The sequence below is a fragment of the Aquarana catesbeiana genome, linkage group LG04 (genome assembly GCF_042186555.1).
Source record: "Aquarana catesbeiana isolate 2022-GZ linkage group LG04, ASM4218655v1, whole genome shotgun sequence".
NCBI lineage: Eukaryota > Metazoa > Chordata > Amphibia > Anura > Ranidae > Aquarana > Aquarana catesbeiana.
The window spans coordinates 262,619,493-262,639,606 of NC_133327.1; the positions used below are offsets into that span (position 1 = coordinate 262,619,493).

The 20,114-nt window shown below is 40.7% G+C and overlaps 1 protein-coding gene across 2 annotated transcripts in view; it reads left to right on the forward strand.

The window, feature by feature from the left end:
* PCYT1A (phosphate cytidylyltransferase 1A, choline) overlaps positions 1-15,110 on the forward strand; it is a 70,716-nt gene extending 55,606 nt beyond the window's left edge. For both annotated transcript variants that reach the window (XM_073626436.1, XM_073626437.1), the window contains exons 4-9: positions 3,604-3,720; positions 5,075-5,226; positions 6,387-6,465; positions 6,773-6,915; positions 9,787-9,975; positions 14,323-15,110. In XM_073626436.1, the coding sequence (XP_073482537.1) occupies positions 3,604-3,720; positions 5,075-5,226; positions 6,387-6,465; positions 6,773-6,915; positions 9,787-9,975; positions 14,323-14,526 (884 nt within the window). In that variant the 3' untranslated portion in view covers positions 14,527-15,110. The remainder of the gene's footprint in view (positions 1-3,603; positions 3,721-5,074; positions 5,227-6,386; positions 6,466-6,772; positions 6,916-9,786; positions 9,976-14,322) is intronic.
* The last annotated feature ends 5,004 nt before the right edge of the window (positions 15,111-20,114 follow it).

Sequence of the window (20,114 nt, forward strand, 5' to 3'; positions counted from 1 at the left end):
GGCTGGCTTCTGATTTTGTAAATTATGTACATACGCAGTACAGAGTTAGGCTGTACACTAAGAATAGACCAAATTATGGTCAGAGGCTGTGGACAGTTGGAGATGTACTGCAGAAGATAATGATAGCATGGGGACATGTTAAGCTGGATAGAAATTCGCCCAGTTCAGCAGGGACTGGCCACATTTTGGATCCATGTGTGGGCACTGTGGTTGTACAGAAGATGATCTACTAATGATCATCTTCTGTACAATAGCCCAGTCAGATTTTCCCTGCTCCATCAGTGCTGCAGGCTACAGACTGCAGTGCTGATCTGTGTAACCTGACAGCGGGGAAGCCTCCTTGCTGTCAGAATACAATGACAGTGGGGAAGATTCCCTCATCCACCCCAATGTGTGGATGAGGGAATCGGGTCAGTTGCCAGTTGAACGAAAAAACTGACTAACAAATGGGCTGCCTTTATAGTAAGGCTAGCACAGATCACTTATTACCTTTTCACCAATCATTGCTCACATTATAGAGTACTGGGGCCTGGGGTGTACATTAAAAAGATGCCCCTTAATAGCTACCCACCAACACTTTGCATAGCTGCTATCGGTCAAACCCATCTGTCACTGACAGCTTCAGTCCCCTCTAATGATTGGGGCCCAGAGAAACAGTGTTTTCGGCGGTGACATAGCGATCACATGCAAGTTGAAACTTTTGCTCAGAAAAAAAAAACAAAAACAATTTGCTGATGCCACTGCAGCCTCTAAATAGCAGTGTGCTTCTGTTTGATACTGTACATATCTGATACAAGTATAGTATTAAAAAAATAACTTTTAACAATGTTTTTTTTTTTTTATATAGAGAACAGAGCATGAGGGTTTTTTTTTTTATTATTATTAAAACAGTGTACCAAATTAAATCTCTAGGTGTCCTTACATATAAAAAATATTTAGGTGAGCAAATTAATCGTAGATCAATAGCCAGGTTAAATGACTGAAAAATTTGGCCTGGAGATCTAAGCTTTAATGATTTTTGGGCACAGAAGGGTTAACATTTCTGGCTTATTTCATCCATTTTTCTTTATGAGCGAAGTACACTGTATTGCAGCATTTCATCATACCTGTTTAACTGCTGTGCTCATTACATAAAGCCTAAGATTATTTCATAATACAACAGACGTTATTTTACAAGCAAAAACCAGATTCATTCCAAATGTATATTTACCAAAAAAAAAAAACAAACAACCTTTTCCATGTCACTTATGTCCTTGTGTATACAGAGCATCCAGGAAAGTATTCACAGCGCTTAATTTTTTTCACATTTTGTTATGTTACAGCCTTATTCCAAAATTAATTAAATTCATTATTTTCCTCAAAATTCTACAAAAAATACCCCATAATGACAACGTGAATGAAGTTTGTTGGAAATCTTTGCAAATTTATTTAAAATAAAAAAAATGGAAAAAATCACATGTACATAAGTATTCACAGCCTTTGCCATGACACAAAAAATTGAGCTCAGGTGCATCCTGTTTCCACTGATCATCCTTGAGATGTTTCTAAAACTTGATTGGAGTCCACCTGTGGTAAATTCAGTTGATTGGACCTGATTTGCAAAGGCACATACCTGTCTATTTAAGGTCCCACAGTTAACAGTGCATGTCAGAGCAGAAACCAAGCCATGAAGTCCAAGGGATTGTCTGTAGACCTCTGAGACCAGATTGTATCGAGGCACAGATCTGGGGAAGGGTACAGAGAAATATTTGCAACTTTGAGTGTCCCAATGAATGCAGTGGCCTCCATCATCAATAAATGGAAGAAGTTTGGAACCACCAGGACTCTTCCTAGAGTGGGCCGCCCAGCCAAACAGCGATTGGGGGAGAAGGGCCTTAGTCAGGGAGATGACCAAGAACCTGATGGTCACTCTGACAGAGCTCCAGCATTTCTCTGTGGAGAGAGTAGAACCTTCCAGAAGAGCAACCATCTCTGCAGCACTCCACCAAGCAGGCCTGTATGGTAGAGTGGCCAGACAGAAGCCACTCTTTCAGACCATGAGAAGCAAAATTCTCTGGTCTGATGAAACAAAGATTTAACTCTTTGGCCTGAATGGCAAGTGTCATTTCTGCAAGAAACCAGGCAACGCTCCTCACCTGGCCAATACCATCTCTACAGTGAAACATGATGGTGGCAGCATCATGCTGTGGGGTTGGTTTTTCAGCTGCAGGAACTGGGGGATTTGTCAAGGTCCATTGAAAAAATGAATGCAGCAATGTACATAGACATTCTTGATGAAAACTTGCTCCAGAGCACTCTGGACCTCAGACTGGGGTGAAGGTTCATCTTCCAGCAGGACAATGACCCTAAGCACATAGCCAAGATAACAAAGGAGTGGCTACAGGACAACTCTATGAATGTCCTTGACTGGCCCAATATTGAACCCGATTGAACATCTCTGGAGAGATCTGAAAATGGCTGTGCACCGACGCCCCCCCCCCCCCTCCAACCTGATGGAGCTTGAGAGGTCCTGCAAAGAAGAATGGGAGAAATTGCCCAAAAATAGGTGTGCCTAGCTTGTAGCATCATACTCAAAAAGATTTGAGGCTATAAATAGTGCCAAAGGTGCTTCAACAAAGTATTGAGCAAAGGCTGTAAAGACTTATGTACATGGGATTTTTTTTTCCATTTTTTATTTTTAATAAATTTGAAAAGATTTCCAACAAACTTCTTTCACGTTGTCATTTTTCCATTTATCTTTCACGTTGTCATTATGGGGTATTGTTTGTAGAACTTTAATGAAAAAATGAATTTAATCCATTTTGGAATAGGGCTGTAACATAACAAAATGTGGAAAAAGTGAAGCGCTGTGAATACTTTACGGATGCACCCTATATACTGGAATGGGGTTTTAATTTATTTATTTTTTTAGAAAATGTAGTAACTCACTTCGTAACAGGAAGACCCTTCCTTCCACTTAGTATACTATCAAATGATTCTAGAGAAATACTGCTGGGATAAGCTGTCAACCATTCACACATGCGGACATGAAAGTCCAGAGAGAGAGAGCTCCTTACGCTGTTGCCCACAGCCACCTACCAGTATTTTACTTTGAATGCATGCAATCTGATAGGTTTCTAACTCAGGCCTTGAGGTCAACAGAGGGGCATCAGTGATGTAGCTTATTTTGCTGATGAAGGCCTTGGTGCATTCAGCTGTTGACAGAAAACAGACTGCCAAAATAATGGCCAAAGTCTGCTATTGCAGGATAATGTCCTCAATTTTGTGCTCTGGCCACCATTTGTGGAGAGTTTGCCTCAGGAATATGGCAGGCAAGCTGGCCAACAACAGGAACCATATAACATATATGCGCTCTGGCCCAGGGCCAGTTCCCTTTTCCTTTTTTTTTTTTTAAGCTAAGGTACAACATCCGTGACCTATTTCTGAACGTGGACAATAGAAATGACTGATGCTTATATAGAGTAGAAGAATTCTTTCAACTGCACTGCAAAAATGAAATCTTAAATTAGCAACAACTGCGCTCAGCTCACCTTTTGCTTTGCGTAGTTTCTGCATGGCAGACCTATAATAATAATATTTTGTGTTCTTTCTATGTTTCTGCAGCTGACAGACCAGTGAGGGTTTATGCGGATGGTATCTTCGACTTATTCCACTCTGGGCACGCCCGAGCTTTAATGCAAGCAAAGAATCTCTTTCCTAACACATACCTGATTGTAGGAGGTAAGGCAAGTCTTTGGCAGGGAGGCAGACTTAGGGGACATGTGGCTGCTGAGAGTTGTACGTTTTTGACCATTTTGCAGAATTTGTACCCACACAAGGAACTTTGTGGGCTGTGTTGCTGACTTTGCTCGGCTTATATGAGGTATACAAAGCTTCTTTCATAGAGGTGAAAGGAAAAGGCATGTCTACATTTCCTCTTGAAGTAAAGCATACAAAGTGTCTGCACACTGGTTTGCATTTAATACTAGAGCACTACTGAGTTTCATATGGAAAATGCATTTTATCCATACTGTGTTTACTCTTCCATGCCAATGCTTACTTTGCTTGCCAATGTATTTTTTTAACACTTTTTGGTCTGATATGGCTTTATATGCATTAAAGATGGAACCACTGTATATTAGAGGATTACAGTTTAGCCCTTGACACTTATATATAGCATTCATGTACCTTTTGTTAGCACATTGTATGTCTGTTTAATGAAATGTTCATGTGTTCCCAACCTATGCACGATAGTGCTCTAGTAGTGCTGTGAATTGATCTAACAAAAAATAGAGAATATAGTTCTCCCAAGTGGACCACTTCTAGGACACAGTGATTGATTCAAAAAAGTTTTATTACATTGAACACTCTCAGCTTCAATATAATTACTTCCCTGCTTCACCAGGTGTAATCTGTCTAGTTATTCAAAATGCAAAGGGACTGATCATAATCCATTTGTGAACAGCAATAACGATACCCAGTGTGTTTTTTGAGTACATGGCAGCTATGAACTCACCAATTCACCTAACACAACCCACATCTATACAGGTTTTTTGACTCACTATTTTTAGTCTACAACCAAGTTGCTCTGTAACTGCATCAGTATTATAATTTTGGCTTCTGAGAATTGAGCTTTATACTACTAAGTCTGCAATTACAAGTGCTAATGTTTGACTAAAATGATTGTTTCAATTTGGATACTGTGAATGTGGGTGTGAATGGTATGCGCAGCTGCGATTCCCCTTCTTTTTAACATATGACAACGTTGTCCTATTTTTAAACTACATGTGTGGTAAACTGTTAGTCCCCTCTTTTTCATTAATTTCTGTGTGTTTTCAATATAATAAAACTTTTTAAATCAATCACTGTGTCCTAGAAGTGGGTCCTCTTGGGAGAACTATATTCTCTCTTTTTTGTTATATGCCTCTTAGGGTCGCTAGGACTGTGTCTTTTTGGTTATACCATCTATATGAAAGATTGATAAACTATATATATATATTTTTTTTTTTTCTTACTTTAATAATTAATGGTTGATCCAGGCAATCAATATATTTTTCTGTGAATTGATCTAATTAGATGACTCTTCTTTTTTTAGTCTGTAGTGATGAGTTGACACATAACCTGAAGGGCTTCACAGTGATGAATGAGGAAGAACGGTATGATGCAGTTCAGCACTGTCGCTACGTAGATGAGGTGGTGAGGAACGCACCATGGACGCTCACCCCAGAATTCCTTGAGGAGCACAGGGTGAGAGAGGATCCACTCCACAAGGTTGCCTCTCTGAAATAATAGTTGGAGCAGGCATGATCCATCAGCCATTACCAGTTTTAAGAATATCCACATTATTTGCATGCAGGTGAATGTACACTTGATCACTTCACTGATTTGCCTCTTAAAACAACAGTTGAGGCTGAAGTATAATTGTCATTTAAATACAATTTCTGGAAGTGCATTTCGCTGCTACAGCATGGGGCTTGGTGGTGGCTTAATGGTTTAGCAATGCAGCCTTGCAGCACTGGGGACTTAAGTTGTTTTGCCAGCAGGATTCTATCAGAACCAAGTTTTTCTGTTCTGTTTGTGTTTATGTGGGTTTGCTATTGTTTTGTCACACCCCCCAAAATGCATACTGATCCATTGATTGATTTCCACTCAGCATTAAAGAAGAAGTCCAGCCTGAGCTTGTTTGGCTGGGCTTCTCCTACGGGTCACAGGAGTGCAATTCACTGAAGTCTGCTCTCTGCTGAAGTCACTGGAATCAGTCCAGGCACTGTGTCATCGTGACAAAGTCTGGATCCGCCAGGTGCCTGGACTGATGGCTGCTGAGAGACTGAGACGGCCGCTCCCTGACCCTCCACAGCTCAGCGCTCCAATGAGCGTGGAGGAGCAGAGAGGAGAGCTGCTGACTGACAGTCAGCAGCTCTCTGCTTGGGGAGCTGAGAGAACCGAGCCTTCGGCGATGTTAAATGGTTTGGTTCTCAGTGCAGAGGCGGCGGAGGATAGATGCAGCATCCACCCAGGTAGGTATAGTGGGCAAATAAAAAAAAAAAAAAAAAAAAAAACATACTTCTCTTTTAACCCTATAGGATGTGACTGTTAGACCCATTTCAGTTGCATGTTCCTTTTGGCAGCAGGGGCAAGCATGAATGTCATAACATTGTACAGCTTTGCAGAATGCCTGCACTAAATAGATAAATAAACCAAATCAATAATAACAGATCTACTCAACTAGATGGGAAAAAAAGCTAGAGAATATACCCAATAAAGAAGTCCTAATAATAGTTTTAATTTTTTCTAATTTACATCATCCTGACAGAGTGGCACTTATAATATTTCTTTTCATTAATTTATATAAGTGAAAATGTTTTTCATCTAACCTGTGTATGTAATGTTTTCCTCCCGTTTTATAGATTGACTTTGTGGCACATGATGATATCCCTTACTCATCTGCAGAAAGTGATGACGTTTACCAGCACATAAAAGACGCAGGTCAGTCTCTTCTACCATAAGGCTCTGTTCACACTTGTGCGACTTTGGACACATTAAGGCGCATGGCAAGTCGTAGCCCATTGATTTAAATGGAACCCGTTCAAATTTATGCAACTTAGTCACATCAACTTTGAAAAGGTTCCTGCGCTACTTTGCTGTGACTTCGGTGCCAGAGAGTGTAAAGTCGCATCAAACTCATGAACGGAGCCTTACAGGCCATAAAGCACACACAGAAATGTGTATATTCTATATCATTATGTATGATGCTATGTAGAAGAAAATTAAATTTTTACTCTTATCTACACAGGAATGTTTGCACCAACCCAGCGCACAGAAGGAATCTCTACATCTGACATCATTACTAGGATTGTGCGAGATTATGATGTCTATGCTCGCCGAAATCTTCAACGTGGCTACACTGCAAAGGAGCTTAATGTCAGCTTCATAAACGTGAGGGCTGGTAGTTTCTTATTTTTCAGCTTGTGCTCTGGGAAATATACATCCCATAAAAGATCCATGTTCCCCACAGCAAATTCAGAGCTTCACTGGAAAATGATAAAAGGAAAATTGTGGACTGTTTGCTTATTAGGTTTTACAAGCAGCTGTTACTGAATTAACTACAATGCATTGGTCTCATTATTGCAGTGATAACGTCTGTTACATACTTCAGTGTGCTGAAAACAAAAGTCAAAGCTAGTCTTAGCTTGTGCAGTATATAGTGAGTCTTCCTTCTAGGATGCCTTTCAATTCTTTAAATTAAACCTGCTCTGAATTGCAGATAGTGCTTTCAAGGCATTTATAAGTGCTAACATGCTGAGGTGGAAACCGCTCATAATAACCGCTTCAGCCCTGGAAGATTTTACCCCCTTCCCGACCAGAGCACTTTTTGCGATTCGGCACTGCGCTGCTTTAACTGACAATTGCGGAGTCGTGCGACATTGCACCCAAGCAAAATTGATGTCCTTCTTTTCACACAAATAGAGCTTTCTTTTGGTGGTATTTGATCACCTTTGCAGTTTTTATTTTTTGCGATATAAACAAAAAAAGAGCGACAATTTTGTAAAAAACCTAATATTTTTTACTTTTTGCTATAATAAATATCCCCCAAAAATCTATAAAAAAACTTTTTTTCCCTCAGTTTAGGCCGATATGTATTCTTCTACATATTTTTGGTATAAAAAATCTCAATAAGCGTATATTGATTGGTTTGCGCAAAAGTTATAGCATCTACAAAATAGGGGATAGTTTTATGGCATTTTTATTATTATTATCTTTTTTACCAGTAATGGTGGCGATCTGCGATTTTTATCGGGACTGCAACATTATGACGGACACATCGGACAATTTTGACACATTTTTGGGACCATTGGCATTTATACAGCGATCAGTGCTATAAAAATGCATTGATTACTGTAAAAATGTCACTGGCAGGGAAGGGGTTAACACTAGGGGGCGATCAAGGGGTTAATTGTGTTCCCTAGTGTGTGTTCTAACTGAAGGGGGGAGGGGACTGTGTAGGGGAGATAAAAGATCGCTTGTTCATACTCTTTATGAGCAGATGATCTGTCTCTTCTCCCATCAGAGAACCGGAAACTGTGTTTACACACACAGATCCTGGTTCTCCGTGTGTCAGCAGCGATCGCGGGAGCCCGGCAGTGTTTGTGACCGCTGGGCACTCACAACGGCTCTGGGGGCGAGCAGCAGGCACACGCATCTCTAGTGGCCACAGGGCAAAACGTCGTTTCGCCCAGCCGTGCCATTCTGTCGCAGTACAACTGCGGCGGCCGGTCGGCAAGTGGTTAATGCAATGGTCATAATGCATTTAAATGTATTATAAGAGTATATCTATGAATAGACTCTTTGTCCCAAGTGACTTTATGGAGATCTTTAGTACATTTTTGACATAAGGTCCTTTTTTTTTTCTTTGGTTTAATTCATAAGGTAGTACAATGGATAAAGGTGCTGTACAAAGCACACTACCTATTATTCAGTTAATAAAACGATAAAGAAAGATATGTTTATGATCCCCTGTGCTACCAGGTAAAGAAATAAATGTAATAAAATCAGAAATTATAACGTGACTAAAGCAAAAGTGATGATGGAAATGCTGCAATATCTGTGTTCACAGTACACGTAAATTAATAATAAAGTGATCTTGCGCAATTCCTCTTATGCTTATATGTGTAATTAATCATACATCAAATCCGATAAAAAGTGACAAATAAATACAATAATAAGTGAATCAAGCCAAATGATTCATTAAACTGAAATGTCCCAGTGATCTATAAAGGTGCAAAGTCCTTCTGAATTGAACTTCCAACGATCACAGTGCTTTCACCAATCACCTCAGTGCTCCCAGAACTCTCACCTCATAACTATGAAAAGAAAGTCTTAGGGACAGATGGGGTGATGGTCCTTTCTTGGTGTGTTCCTTTCCTTATCTCCTCTGTATAGACTCCAGGCTCTTGAAGTATCGCTAATGACTCCAAACCACATAAGGGAATGAAATAGCTAGAATGCCTCCCATATGTGAAATCATTTAAAATAAGCTTTTTTTTAAAAAAAGACAAATGGATGCTTACATCAATGTAAGGTAAAAAGCGCATAAAAGCTGAAAACAACGGTGTTTGGTCGCCTCTCACGTCACTTCCGCTCAAAATCATAGTGGGAAAAATAATAAAATATTTGTAATCAATGCTGCTACTTATAAACATAAATATCAAAAAAGTGAGAATAAATTCTATATACCAAGGTGCATACACAGAAATACCGGTATTCACAGTAGTGCAACAGTAACGGGTGCTGAATATCAAAATACAATGATGTAGAAAATGTACATCATATTCTAAGAAGATTGAAAAAAACTGAAAAATAAAGTCCAATAACAGTCCTCTTTATCCAATGAAAAAAAAAAATATATATATATATACGGTAATTAATTCCCAGTGCTGTCCTAATTAGGGAAAAAATCCCTTATGGTGGTTTTTCCTAATTAGGGACAGCACTGGGAATTACTTATATATATTTTTTCATTGGATAAAAAGGACTGTTATAGGACACTTTTTCCTGTTTTTTTCGATCCTTTCAAAATATGGTTTACATTTTCTACATCATTGTATTTTGATATTCAGCACGTGTTACTGTTGCGCTACTGTGAGTATTTCTGTGTATGTACCTTGGTTTATAGAATTTATTCTCCCATTTTTTGGTAGATCCAATGCACTAGAATTTAACACATTAGAAAGGATACACCATGATTACTTCTGAAAAAAACTGGTATCGCACAAGGTGAGATTGATTGTCTGTCTGTTCTGATTTCAGGAGAAGAAGTACAACCTGCAGGAGCGTGTGGACAAGGTGAAAAAGAAAGTAAAGGATGTAGAGGAAAAGTCTAAGGAATTTCTGGAGAAGGTAGAAGTGAAAAGCATTGACTTGATCCAGAAATGGGAGGAAAAGTCCAGGGAATTCATTGGAAACTTCCTGGAAATGTTTGGCCCAGAAGGAGCTTTGGTAAGTAAAGGTCCTCCTTTAGAGCTAACGCTAGCTCACTCTGCAGATTGAGATCTTTGTGTTACTCGGTATATTGATAAGTGACCTTTTCACAGAACAACCAGATTTGGAATTTACTAAAGTGTGGAATTCATAATTCAGTGTTATTTTAGTAAACTACAGGAATACTTTTGTTAATACATACTGTTATGCTATTTAACTATTTTGATTGAACAGTTAAAACTGACTTTCCACAAAACTCCGCATCATAAAGGCACTATACTTACCTCCTCTCTAATGGTCCGAAGTCCGTGCTGATCTTCGGACATCTTCATTGGTCGGCGCAGGAGTCAGTCATACCAGCACACAGGGACCGCACCAATGGTGTAAGCTGCACGTCCACTTTCTGGCCAAAGCCGAAATGATGTCATGCATCTCAGTAGTCTCCATGTACATTTAGTTTTCTTTCATCTGGAGGGGAGGAGGGGTTTTCTCAGCTAAGCACACCCTCCTGCCTGCATGCTTGACCTAAGGGTAGATGGATTTCAGAAAGTAAATGCTACATGAATTGTCTGCACTTACTCAAGAAATGCTAGGGGGTGTATTCCAATGAGATTTCTCAACAAAATAAAGTATGGACAAATGGCGAAATTTGCTTTGAATAATAAAAATGAATGAAATGTTTTCAGTTTGTGGTGCCCAGATACAATGTAGTTCCACTTCAATCAAAGGAGGTAGGACTCTATTTCATTCTTCTTGAAAACATGGCTTAGTGTCATTTTTGGTCTGGCCCAAGATGTTTCCCTTTGACTGCCTGTATAAAAAAAACTACTGTATGTTTGGCCACAAAGCTTATGCTGCTAGGTAGAGAAAAATGCTGTGCCTTTGTCCCTTGATTGACTTACTGATTTTGGCAGTGATTGTTCTAGGCAGTGCTGTTGGTGTTCATGGTTCTGACCTGACTCTGCTTGCAAGAAAATGCCTGGGCATAGCTACGTGCAAGGGCGGCCGAGACAAGTAGTCCTAGGAGCTATTGAGAAATCCCAAACAGAAGTTGATTGCATGCTTGTAATACACTCCCACAGACTAAAATTTTGGAGATGCTGCATAGCATCATGCGAACCAGACTTAAAGTGGTTATAAATCCTTACATATGCCCAGTGAAGAGATTGGCCTCAGGTGATACACAGAGATGAAACAAATCCTCCTACATACAGTGCATTCATAAAGTATTCATGAATGGGGTACTGAGTGTAGAATAATAAGAATTTTCTTTTTTTAAACAACTATACTATCAGGCTGCAACATAACCAAAATGAAAAAGTGAAGGGGGTCTAATACTTTATGAATGCACTGTATAATGTACCTGTTTATCTGCAGTCTTCTCTACATCTGTTCAAAGTGCAGAATTTATAAAACTTGTCTGAGCATTCAGAAAAGAAGAGCTCAGTGAGGAGCTCAGTGAGGAGAGCTCTGAGAGCCGATTGAAGGGAAGGAACCCCCCCCCCCCTTCAAACAGAAACAGAGATGAGGCTGTCAATCACCTGGAGCTCCCTCCCCTGTCACCTTTTTTCTATTGTTGTCATAAGTGACTCATCCTGATAGCAGAGGAACAAAACAGCAGACAGAAGGTACACTTAAGCCTAGTACAAACTAAAAAAAACTGAAGAGCTCAGGAGGAGCTGCTGTACTAACAATCTGATGTCAGTACAGCAATCTCCCCTGCTGAGCTTTTGTGTTCTGACAGGGGGACTGCTCCCCGCCAGAACACACATTGGCTGAGAGCGCTGACCGGGAGCCAATCGGCAGACCTTTTTTGGCCATGCCCCTTCAAACCGAAGCCGGCCGAACATCTGGATTCTGTCAGACTGGCTGCCGTACACATGGGCCTAATGTCAGTTTCTATTGAACTGGCCAATGCCGCCAAATATTTGTCCCATGTGTACAGCCTTTAGTGCTCTTAACTGAGACAAGTACACAGAGGGATAATGTTTGTTCATTCAGTGGGGAAAATAATTGTTTGATGCCCTGCAGATTTTGTAAGTTTGCCCACTTACAAAGAAATGAAGTGTCTATAATTTGTATCATAGGTGTATGTTAAATGATAGAGACAGAATATCAACCAAAAACACAGAAAAAAAACACATGATACAAATGTTATAAATTGAGTTTCAGTTCAGTGAGTAAAATAATTATTTGATCCCCAAGCAAAACATGAGTTAGTACTTGGTGGAGAAACCCTTGTTGGCAAGCACAGAGGTAAGACATTTCTTGTAGTTGGTGACCAGGTTTGCACACATCTCAAGAGGGATTTTGGTCCACTTTTCTTTACAGATCTTCTCTAAATCCTTAAGGTTTCTTGACTGTTGCTTGGCAACATGACGTTTCAGCTCCCTCCCTAAATTTTCCATAGGATTAATGTCTGGATACTGGCTAGGCCACTCCATGACCTTAATGTGATTCTTCTTGAACCACTTCTCTGTTGCCTTGGTGGTATGTTTTGGGTCATTGTCATGCTGGAAGACCCATCCATGACCCATCTTCAGTGTTCTGGATGAGGGAAGAAGGTTTTCATCCAAGATTTTACAATACATGGCCCCATCCATTGGCCCCTCAATGCAGCAAAATTGGCCTGTACTTTTAACAGACAAACTGCCCCAAAGCATAATGTTTCCACCTCTGTGCTTGACTGTAGGGATGGTGTTCTAAGATGTGGTAAGATGAGACCAAAATTGAGCTCTTTGGCATTACCTCTACCCGCCGTGTTTGGAGGAAAAAAAATGCTGACTGAACCTAAGAACACCATCCCTACAGTCAAGCACGGTGGTGGAAACATGATGCTTTGGGTCTGTTTCTCTGCTAAAGGTACAGGCCGACTTTGCCACATTGAGGGTCAATGGATGGGGCCATGTATTGTAAAATCTTGGATGAGAACCTTCTTCCCTCAGCCAGAACACTGAAGATGGGTCATGGATGGGTCTTCCAGCAGGACAATAACCCAAAACATACCACCAAGGCAACAGAGACGTGGCTCAAGAAGAAGAACATTAATTTCATGGAGTGGTCTAGCCAGTCCCCAGACCTTAATCCTAAAGAACATTTATGGAGGGAGCTGAAACTTGGACTTGCCAAGAGAGAGCCAAGAAACTTTAAGGATTTAGAGAAGATCTGTGAAGAAGAGTGGACCAAAATCCCTCCTGAGATGTGTGCAAACCTGGCCACCAACTACAAGAAACATCTTACCTCTGTGCTTGCCAACAAGGGTTTCTCCACCAAGTACAATTCATGTTTTGCTTGGGGATTAAATACTTATTTTACTCCCTGAACTGCAACTCAATTTATAGCGTTTGTTTTATGTGCTTTTTCTGGATTTTTGGTTGATATTCTGTCTCTATCATTTAAAATACAAATATGACATACAAAAATTGTAGAACCTTCATTTCTTTGTAAGTGGGCAAACTTACAAAATCTGCAGGGGATGAAATAATAATTTCCCCCACTGTATTTCATGTCTGAGGTTTAGAAACCACTTTAAGGAAGGCAGTTAAACCACGTTAACCATTTCAGGATGGGGGATTAATGAAGTCTTGATGCCCAGTATGTGTCAGTTAACGTGGCAATAACAATTATTACTTTGCCTTTGAGTTCAACTTTACTAATACAGTATATACATGTTCATGTTTTTATTTTTTATTTTTCTATTATTATAGGCCAGCAAATAGACAGACAAAATTTTTAAAAATTTCATTTTTTGCTTATTTTAGACTATCCGTTTTTAGTTGCATTTAAAAAAAAAAAAAGCCTTTTACAGTAATTCTACTCATTTATACAAGTCAGTCTTGCAGGTTTGAGACAAACTGGATGTGATTATGATGATTGGCTGTCATGGTGATCACGTATTTGGTAACCAATCCATTTGGTGCATACTCCTAGTTTTAGAATGGAACATAGAATAAATGCTCTATCCATGTCGGCGAATGTTAATCCACATATTGCAGTCTGAAACAACACTTTTATTTCTAAACTTTTTTTTCCATTACTGCTCAAAAAGTTGTGCTTAATGCAGGACTAAACCCATCAATTTAACTGTTACCACAACAGTTACATTCAAGGCATGTCATGAATGATAACTGTCAGAGTTGTTTGTGATTGCAGTCCAACTGTCAAGCCATCAAATGGTTTGTGTCATTGCTGATCACATGTGCATCACCATGGCAACTGCAGATTAAACGGAAGCTAAGATGGCAGCTTCCGTGACTGTAAAGGTTAGGAGGGTATAGTTCTGCTTTAAGGGTGCTTGGAGTTCAGCTTTAAATAGAACCGCATAATAAAAAGGCAGGTATTTGAACATAATTCTCTATTTTACAGAAACACATGCTGAAGGAAGGCAAGGGGAGAATGCTTCAGGCCATCAGCCCTAAACAAAGCCCAAGCAGCAGTCCTGCGCGGGAACGCTCTCCTTCCCCATCTTTCCGCTGGCCCTTCTCCAGAACCTCCCCACCTGCATCTCCAGGCAGAAGGTCTCGATCTGCAGCCAATGCTTATGACATCAGTGAGGATGAAGAGGACTAAGTTGCTATCTTTTCACTCTTGTGCAATCCTTCCCACCAGCTGCTGATTCCATATTGTCTGATTGCCAGGAAAGGAGCCACATAGAAAGGAGGTTGGACTTGTTGTAAACCCCATAAACCTGAAGAGGATCTAGAGAGTGTGGCGCTGAATACGATGCTCGCTTCTTCCCTACAAATAACCATAATAATTTTGTTTTCATTTTTTTTTTTTTTTTAATGAAATCAGTCTGTCTTTTTAATGAACTAGACGTCAGAAATTTTTCTTCATTCTTGATTTGTCTTCTGTTTTCTGGAAGGTATTATCGCATGGGATTGTTGCACCTCATCATAACCCTTTTATTACTTGAACCTTAAACATCATTTCTGCTGCGAGCTCCCATTTCACAGGACTGTAAAAGATTTTAATGGAGGACAGGTTTTCAAAGTCAAGTGGCACAGGGAGAATGTTTTTATATGTGTCAGTGTGAAGGCATTAATGAAACTTTACTGAGCTATGGGAGTAGTGACCAGTCACATGCTTTCTGTTTTAAACATTACCCCATGGAATTTAGCCATTTCTCATTAAAAGTGCCTGTTGTCATAAAAGCTTTCCATCTATTTCTTCTGTTTCTGAAACACATTTTTGCTGCAGCTAAAATAGATAATCGAACAAATGAAGGTACTGCCAGTCCAGCAGGTACGATGGATAGAAAGACATCTGCTTGTCATCAAAGCACTAAAGGACAGGCATAGAAATGGGGTATGTACAGCCATCTTAAGACATGCCCATTTCTATGGATATGCTGCTCCTGTGGTGCATGACCAATGACTTTAACATTACTTCTGAGGTCCAAATCATATTTTATGAACCATAGTAATGATTGCCTTTTGCAGGCTTAGCTCATTAGAAAGAATTATTGATTTATAAATTTATACCAATCGGGTATGGTAGGAACGCTTCATATACCTGATATTACACTTTTTTCTTTTCAAAATTGTTCTTCATTAAAGTATTACAACAGAAAAATCAGTCTGTATATGCAGTAAAGCATGCTTGTTATACTCACTGTGGAACATAAGGGGTTAATCCTCTGCATTGTGTAAAAAGGATGTTCGGTCTTGTATGCACAGATCCTTCCCTTCTTGCATTGTCCCCAAAACATGTCCGGATAAGAGAGTTACTGGAGTCAGGCTCCACATGCTCAGTTTGGTGTGTTGCTGGAGAGCTTTTTTTTTCTTTGGGGAGTGCATGTGATCAGCACAGGGCCAATCAGCACATTTCAGACAGAGAATCGGAGGGTCCTGATAGGACAGCCAGTGCTGTATGAAAACTCTACCTACAAGCTTTAACCAGGCACTGATAGAAGTCACACGACTGCTATATACTGCTGATGAGAAAAGGTATTCGGCAGTTTATACCGTATTTATCGGCGTATAACACGCACTTTTTTCCCCTTAAAATCAGGGGAAAGTCGTGGGTGCGTGTTATACGCCGATCCCCGCTATCACTATGTGAATGTCGGCGATCGCCGCCGACATTTACATAGCGAGTATTATAAAACAGTTGACCTGATTGGGCCCCACAGTTACCATAACCATGTCTCCATCCCTGTATAAGCATAAAAAAGCAAAAGAGAGGGGTAGTGGGACTTTAAATGAGGCATGGGTATGTCTTTGAGATGGTCTAGGATACCTTATATTATATTAACTATCACCACCCCATAAGGGGCTTTTTAGCTGTATAGCCATAAAGAATTGCTGATCAAGAAAATGCATAGACATCAGTTCATGAGTAATAATAATAATAATATAATGCATCATAATATACAATACATAAATCATGCACATTGAGGCATAATAAAAATAGTAATAATAATAGTAGTCATGTTGATAGAAACGTTGTTTATAAACGCTGTTTATAAGATATTGACATAATTGATACAGGCAATAGAATGGATATACAAAAAAGGTGAACAAGGTATTCCGGATAACAATGTTAGTAAAAATGGTATGCGATAGAATTCATAGATGAAACAAACTTGAAATGGCAACCCTGAGTGTAGACTCTACGCGTTTCATGGCGTTTAAAGCCAATCATCAGGAGTGGGATGCATCAAGAGATGACTTTTGGCAACAGCCCAGTACATAACCCAACAGTCCAATTATGGAATAGTGAAAGTGGCCCTGAGAGAGCTGTCTCCCCCGGGGTTGAGGCCAAGGACACACAAGGCTGACCCCCAACATGTTCTCAGGAGGAGAGGATATATGGGTCTTCATCCACACCTCAGAACTTCATCTGTGGCCCATACCTGTATGCCTCCTACCTTGGAAGTGGGTTTTAGCTGTCTGGCTCTCTCCTTGGCTGCTGTTCCTCTCCACCCCCTCTTCGATTCTCCAGCTCCCATGGAGTTTTTCGGTTTGGGGGTCAGCCTTGTGTGTCCTTGGCCTCAACCCCGGGGGAGACAGCTCTCTCAGGGCCACGTTCACTATTCCATAATTGGACTGTTGGGTTATGTACTGGGCTGTTGCCAAAAGTCATCTCTTGATGCATCCCACTCCTGATGATTGGCTTTAAACGCCATGAAACGCGTAGAGTCTACACTCAGGGTTGCCATTTCAAGTTTGTTTCATCTATGAATTCTATCGCATACCATTTTTACTAACATTGTTATCCGGAATACCTTGTTCACCTTTTTTGTATATCCATTCTATTGCCTGTATCAATTATGTCAATATCTTATAAACAGCGTTTATAAACAACGTTTCTATCAACATGACTACTATTATTATTACTATTTTTATTATGCCTCAATGTGCATGATTTATGTATTGTATATTATGATGCATTATATTATTATTATTATTACTCATGAACTGATGTCTATGCATTTTCTTGATCAGCAATTCTTTATGGCTATACAGCTAAAAAGCCCCTTATGGGGTGGTGATAGTTAATATAATATAAGGTATCCTAGACCATCTCAAAGACATACCCATGCCTCATTTAAAGTCCCACTACCCCTCTCTTTTGCTTTTTTATATTTACATAGCGAGTAGTTTCAAATATGGCGCCGCGGACTTCGGAAGGACTCGGCGGTGCTGAACGAGCGCCGCCGAATTCACAGAGCCGAGATACACATAGTCGGGTGTATTCGGCTCTTTCCGGCGCCGCTCACTGTCACGCCCAGTCCCGCCATTGGACCTGTGTTATGTCCATCATAGGGCGGGACTGGGCAGGACTGTGAGCGGCGCCGGAAAGAGCCGAGAACCCTCGGCTATGTGTATCTCGGCGGCGTTCGTTCACTTCCGCCGGCGCCGAGTCTCTCCGAACTCCGCGGCGCCATATTTAAAACTACTTCTATGTGTATGGCGGCAGCGGCAGGAGGCATGGACACTAGGCTGCACTGGGGACAAGGCTGCAGGGACAAGGCTGCACTGGGGACAAGGCTGCATTGATAAGGCTGCACTGGGGACAAGGCTGCATTAATAAGGCTGCACTGGGGACAAGGCTGCACTGGGGACAAGGCTGCATTGACAAGGCTGCACTGGGGCAAAGCTGCACTGACAAGGCTGCACTGGGGCAAAGCTGCACTGACAAGGCTGCACTGACACTGAAAAGGCTGCAGATGAACACTGATGAGGCTGCATTGATGGGCATTTTAATGTAAGTTTCTTTTCCTTAAACTTCCCTCCTAAAAGTTTTTTTCCTTAAAATTCTCTCCTAAACTTGGGGTGCGTGTTATACGCCGGCGCGTGTTATACGCCGATAAATACGGTATTTACTAAAATGATTGCATTTCCGTGTTCTGTGTACTGTGGGAGTCCAGATATAGTGAGTACAGGGTCCTGGGTTTAGTAACATTTTAAGGTGGGAAAAAAGAGTTTTGGTATAGATAGAACTATGGTACCAATAAGTAGATATAAGAACCTGTGACAACAGGCTTTTCTTTATGTCAAATGGGTTTTTCATTCCCATAAAAGAATGCAAAGTCGGAAAGGTGGTTAAAAGGTGGTTAAATGTCCCTGTCAATGAATTTGGATTGATTTCAGAAGCGTTTCAAACTGATTTCAAATTAATGCCATCGACACAAGCTCAAAGCCTTAGTTGCACAAGTACAGTATATCTTAGTACTGCCATTTGGAATTGCAATGATTAAGACTGATGTGACTTGCCACTGGAAAGTAAAAGTATTTCTGCTTGAGTTTTAGAGGTGAATAATTCACTTTCAGGTGAATTTCAAATGGAGCATATGATAAAAAAAAAATATGCAAGTACCTGCAGTGACTAGATTTAAAACTATCAGCGGGATCCAAGGATCTGGGGAAATTACAGGAAGGTCACCAGCATGGAGACAACATGCTTTGGGGTGGGGGACACAGAACCCCCCTGCAACAAAGCACCCCTTCCAGCCATGTTGAGGGCATGTGACCTGGTATGGACCGGGGGGGGGGGTCACTCGTTCTTCCCCCCCTCCTTTCCTGACCTGCCAGGCTGCATGCTCGGTTAAGGGTCTGGTATGGATGCATGTCGGTCTGTCCAACAGAAGCCGGCCCTGCATGCTGGAAAACCAGCAGCCGATCAGCGCTCTCAGCCAGTGGCCATTCAGAAGGAGAAAGCGTACAGGTTCTGGTTTTACTGATCACTGTTAGTCTGTGATTGGCTATCACTGTGATCCTGCATATACAGGTGCATCTCATAAAATTAGAATATCATCAAAAAGTTAATTTATTCCAGTAATTCAATTCAAAAAGAGAAACTCCTAATTTATATAGATGCGTTACACACAGAGTGATATATTTCAAGCTTTTCTTTCTTTTAATTTTGATGATTATGGCTTACAACTAATGAAAACCCTAAATTCAGTATCTCAGAAAATTAGAATATTACATAAGACCAATAAAAAAAAAGGTTTTATAATACAGAAATGTCGACTTACTGAAAAGTATGTCCATGTACAGTATAGTATGCATTCAATACTTGGTTGGGGCTCCTTTTGCATGAATTACTGCATCAATGTGGCGTGGCATGGAGGCAATCAGCCTGTGGCACTGCTGAGGTGTTATGGAAGCCCAGGTTGCTTTGATAGCAGCCTTCAGTTCATCTGCATTGTTGGGTCTGGTGCCTCTCATCTTCCTCTTGACAATACCCCACAGATACTTTATGGGGTTTAGGTCAGGCGAGTTTGCTGGCCAAATCATCACGGACTGTGGAAAATTTTGCATTTCATTTGGGAATCAAGGTCCCAGAGTCTGGAGGAAGAGGCACAGAATCCAAGTTGCATGAGGTCCAGTGTGAAGTTTCCACAGTCAGTGATGATTTGGGGAGCCGTGTCATCTGCTGCTGTTGGTCCACTGTGTTTTATCAAGTCCAAAGTCAGAGCAGCCCTCTACCAGGAAATTCCACAGAACTTCATGCTTCCCTCTGCTGACCAGCTTTATGGAGATGCTGATTTCATTTTCCAGCAGGACTTGGCACCTGCCCACACTGCCAAAAGTACCAATACCTGGTTTAATGATCATGGTATCACTGTGCTTGATTCGCCAGCAAACTTGTCTGCCCTAAACCCCATAGAGAATCTATTGGGTATTGTCAAGAGAAAGATGAAAGAC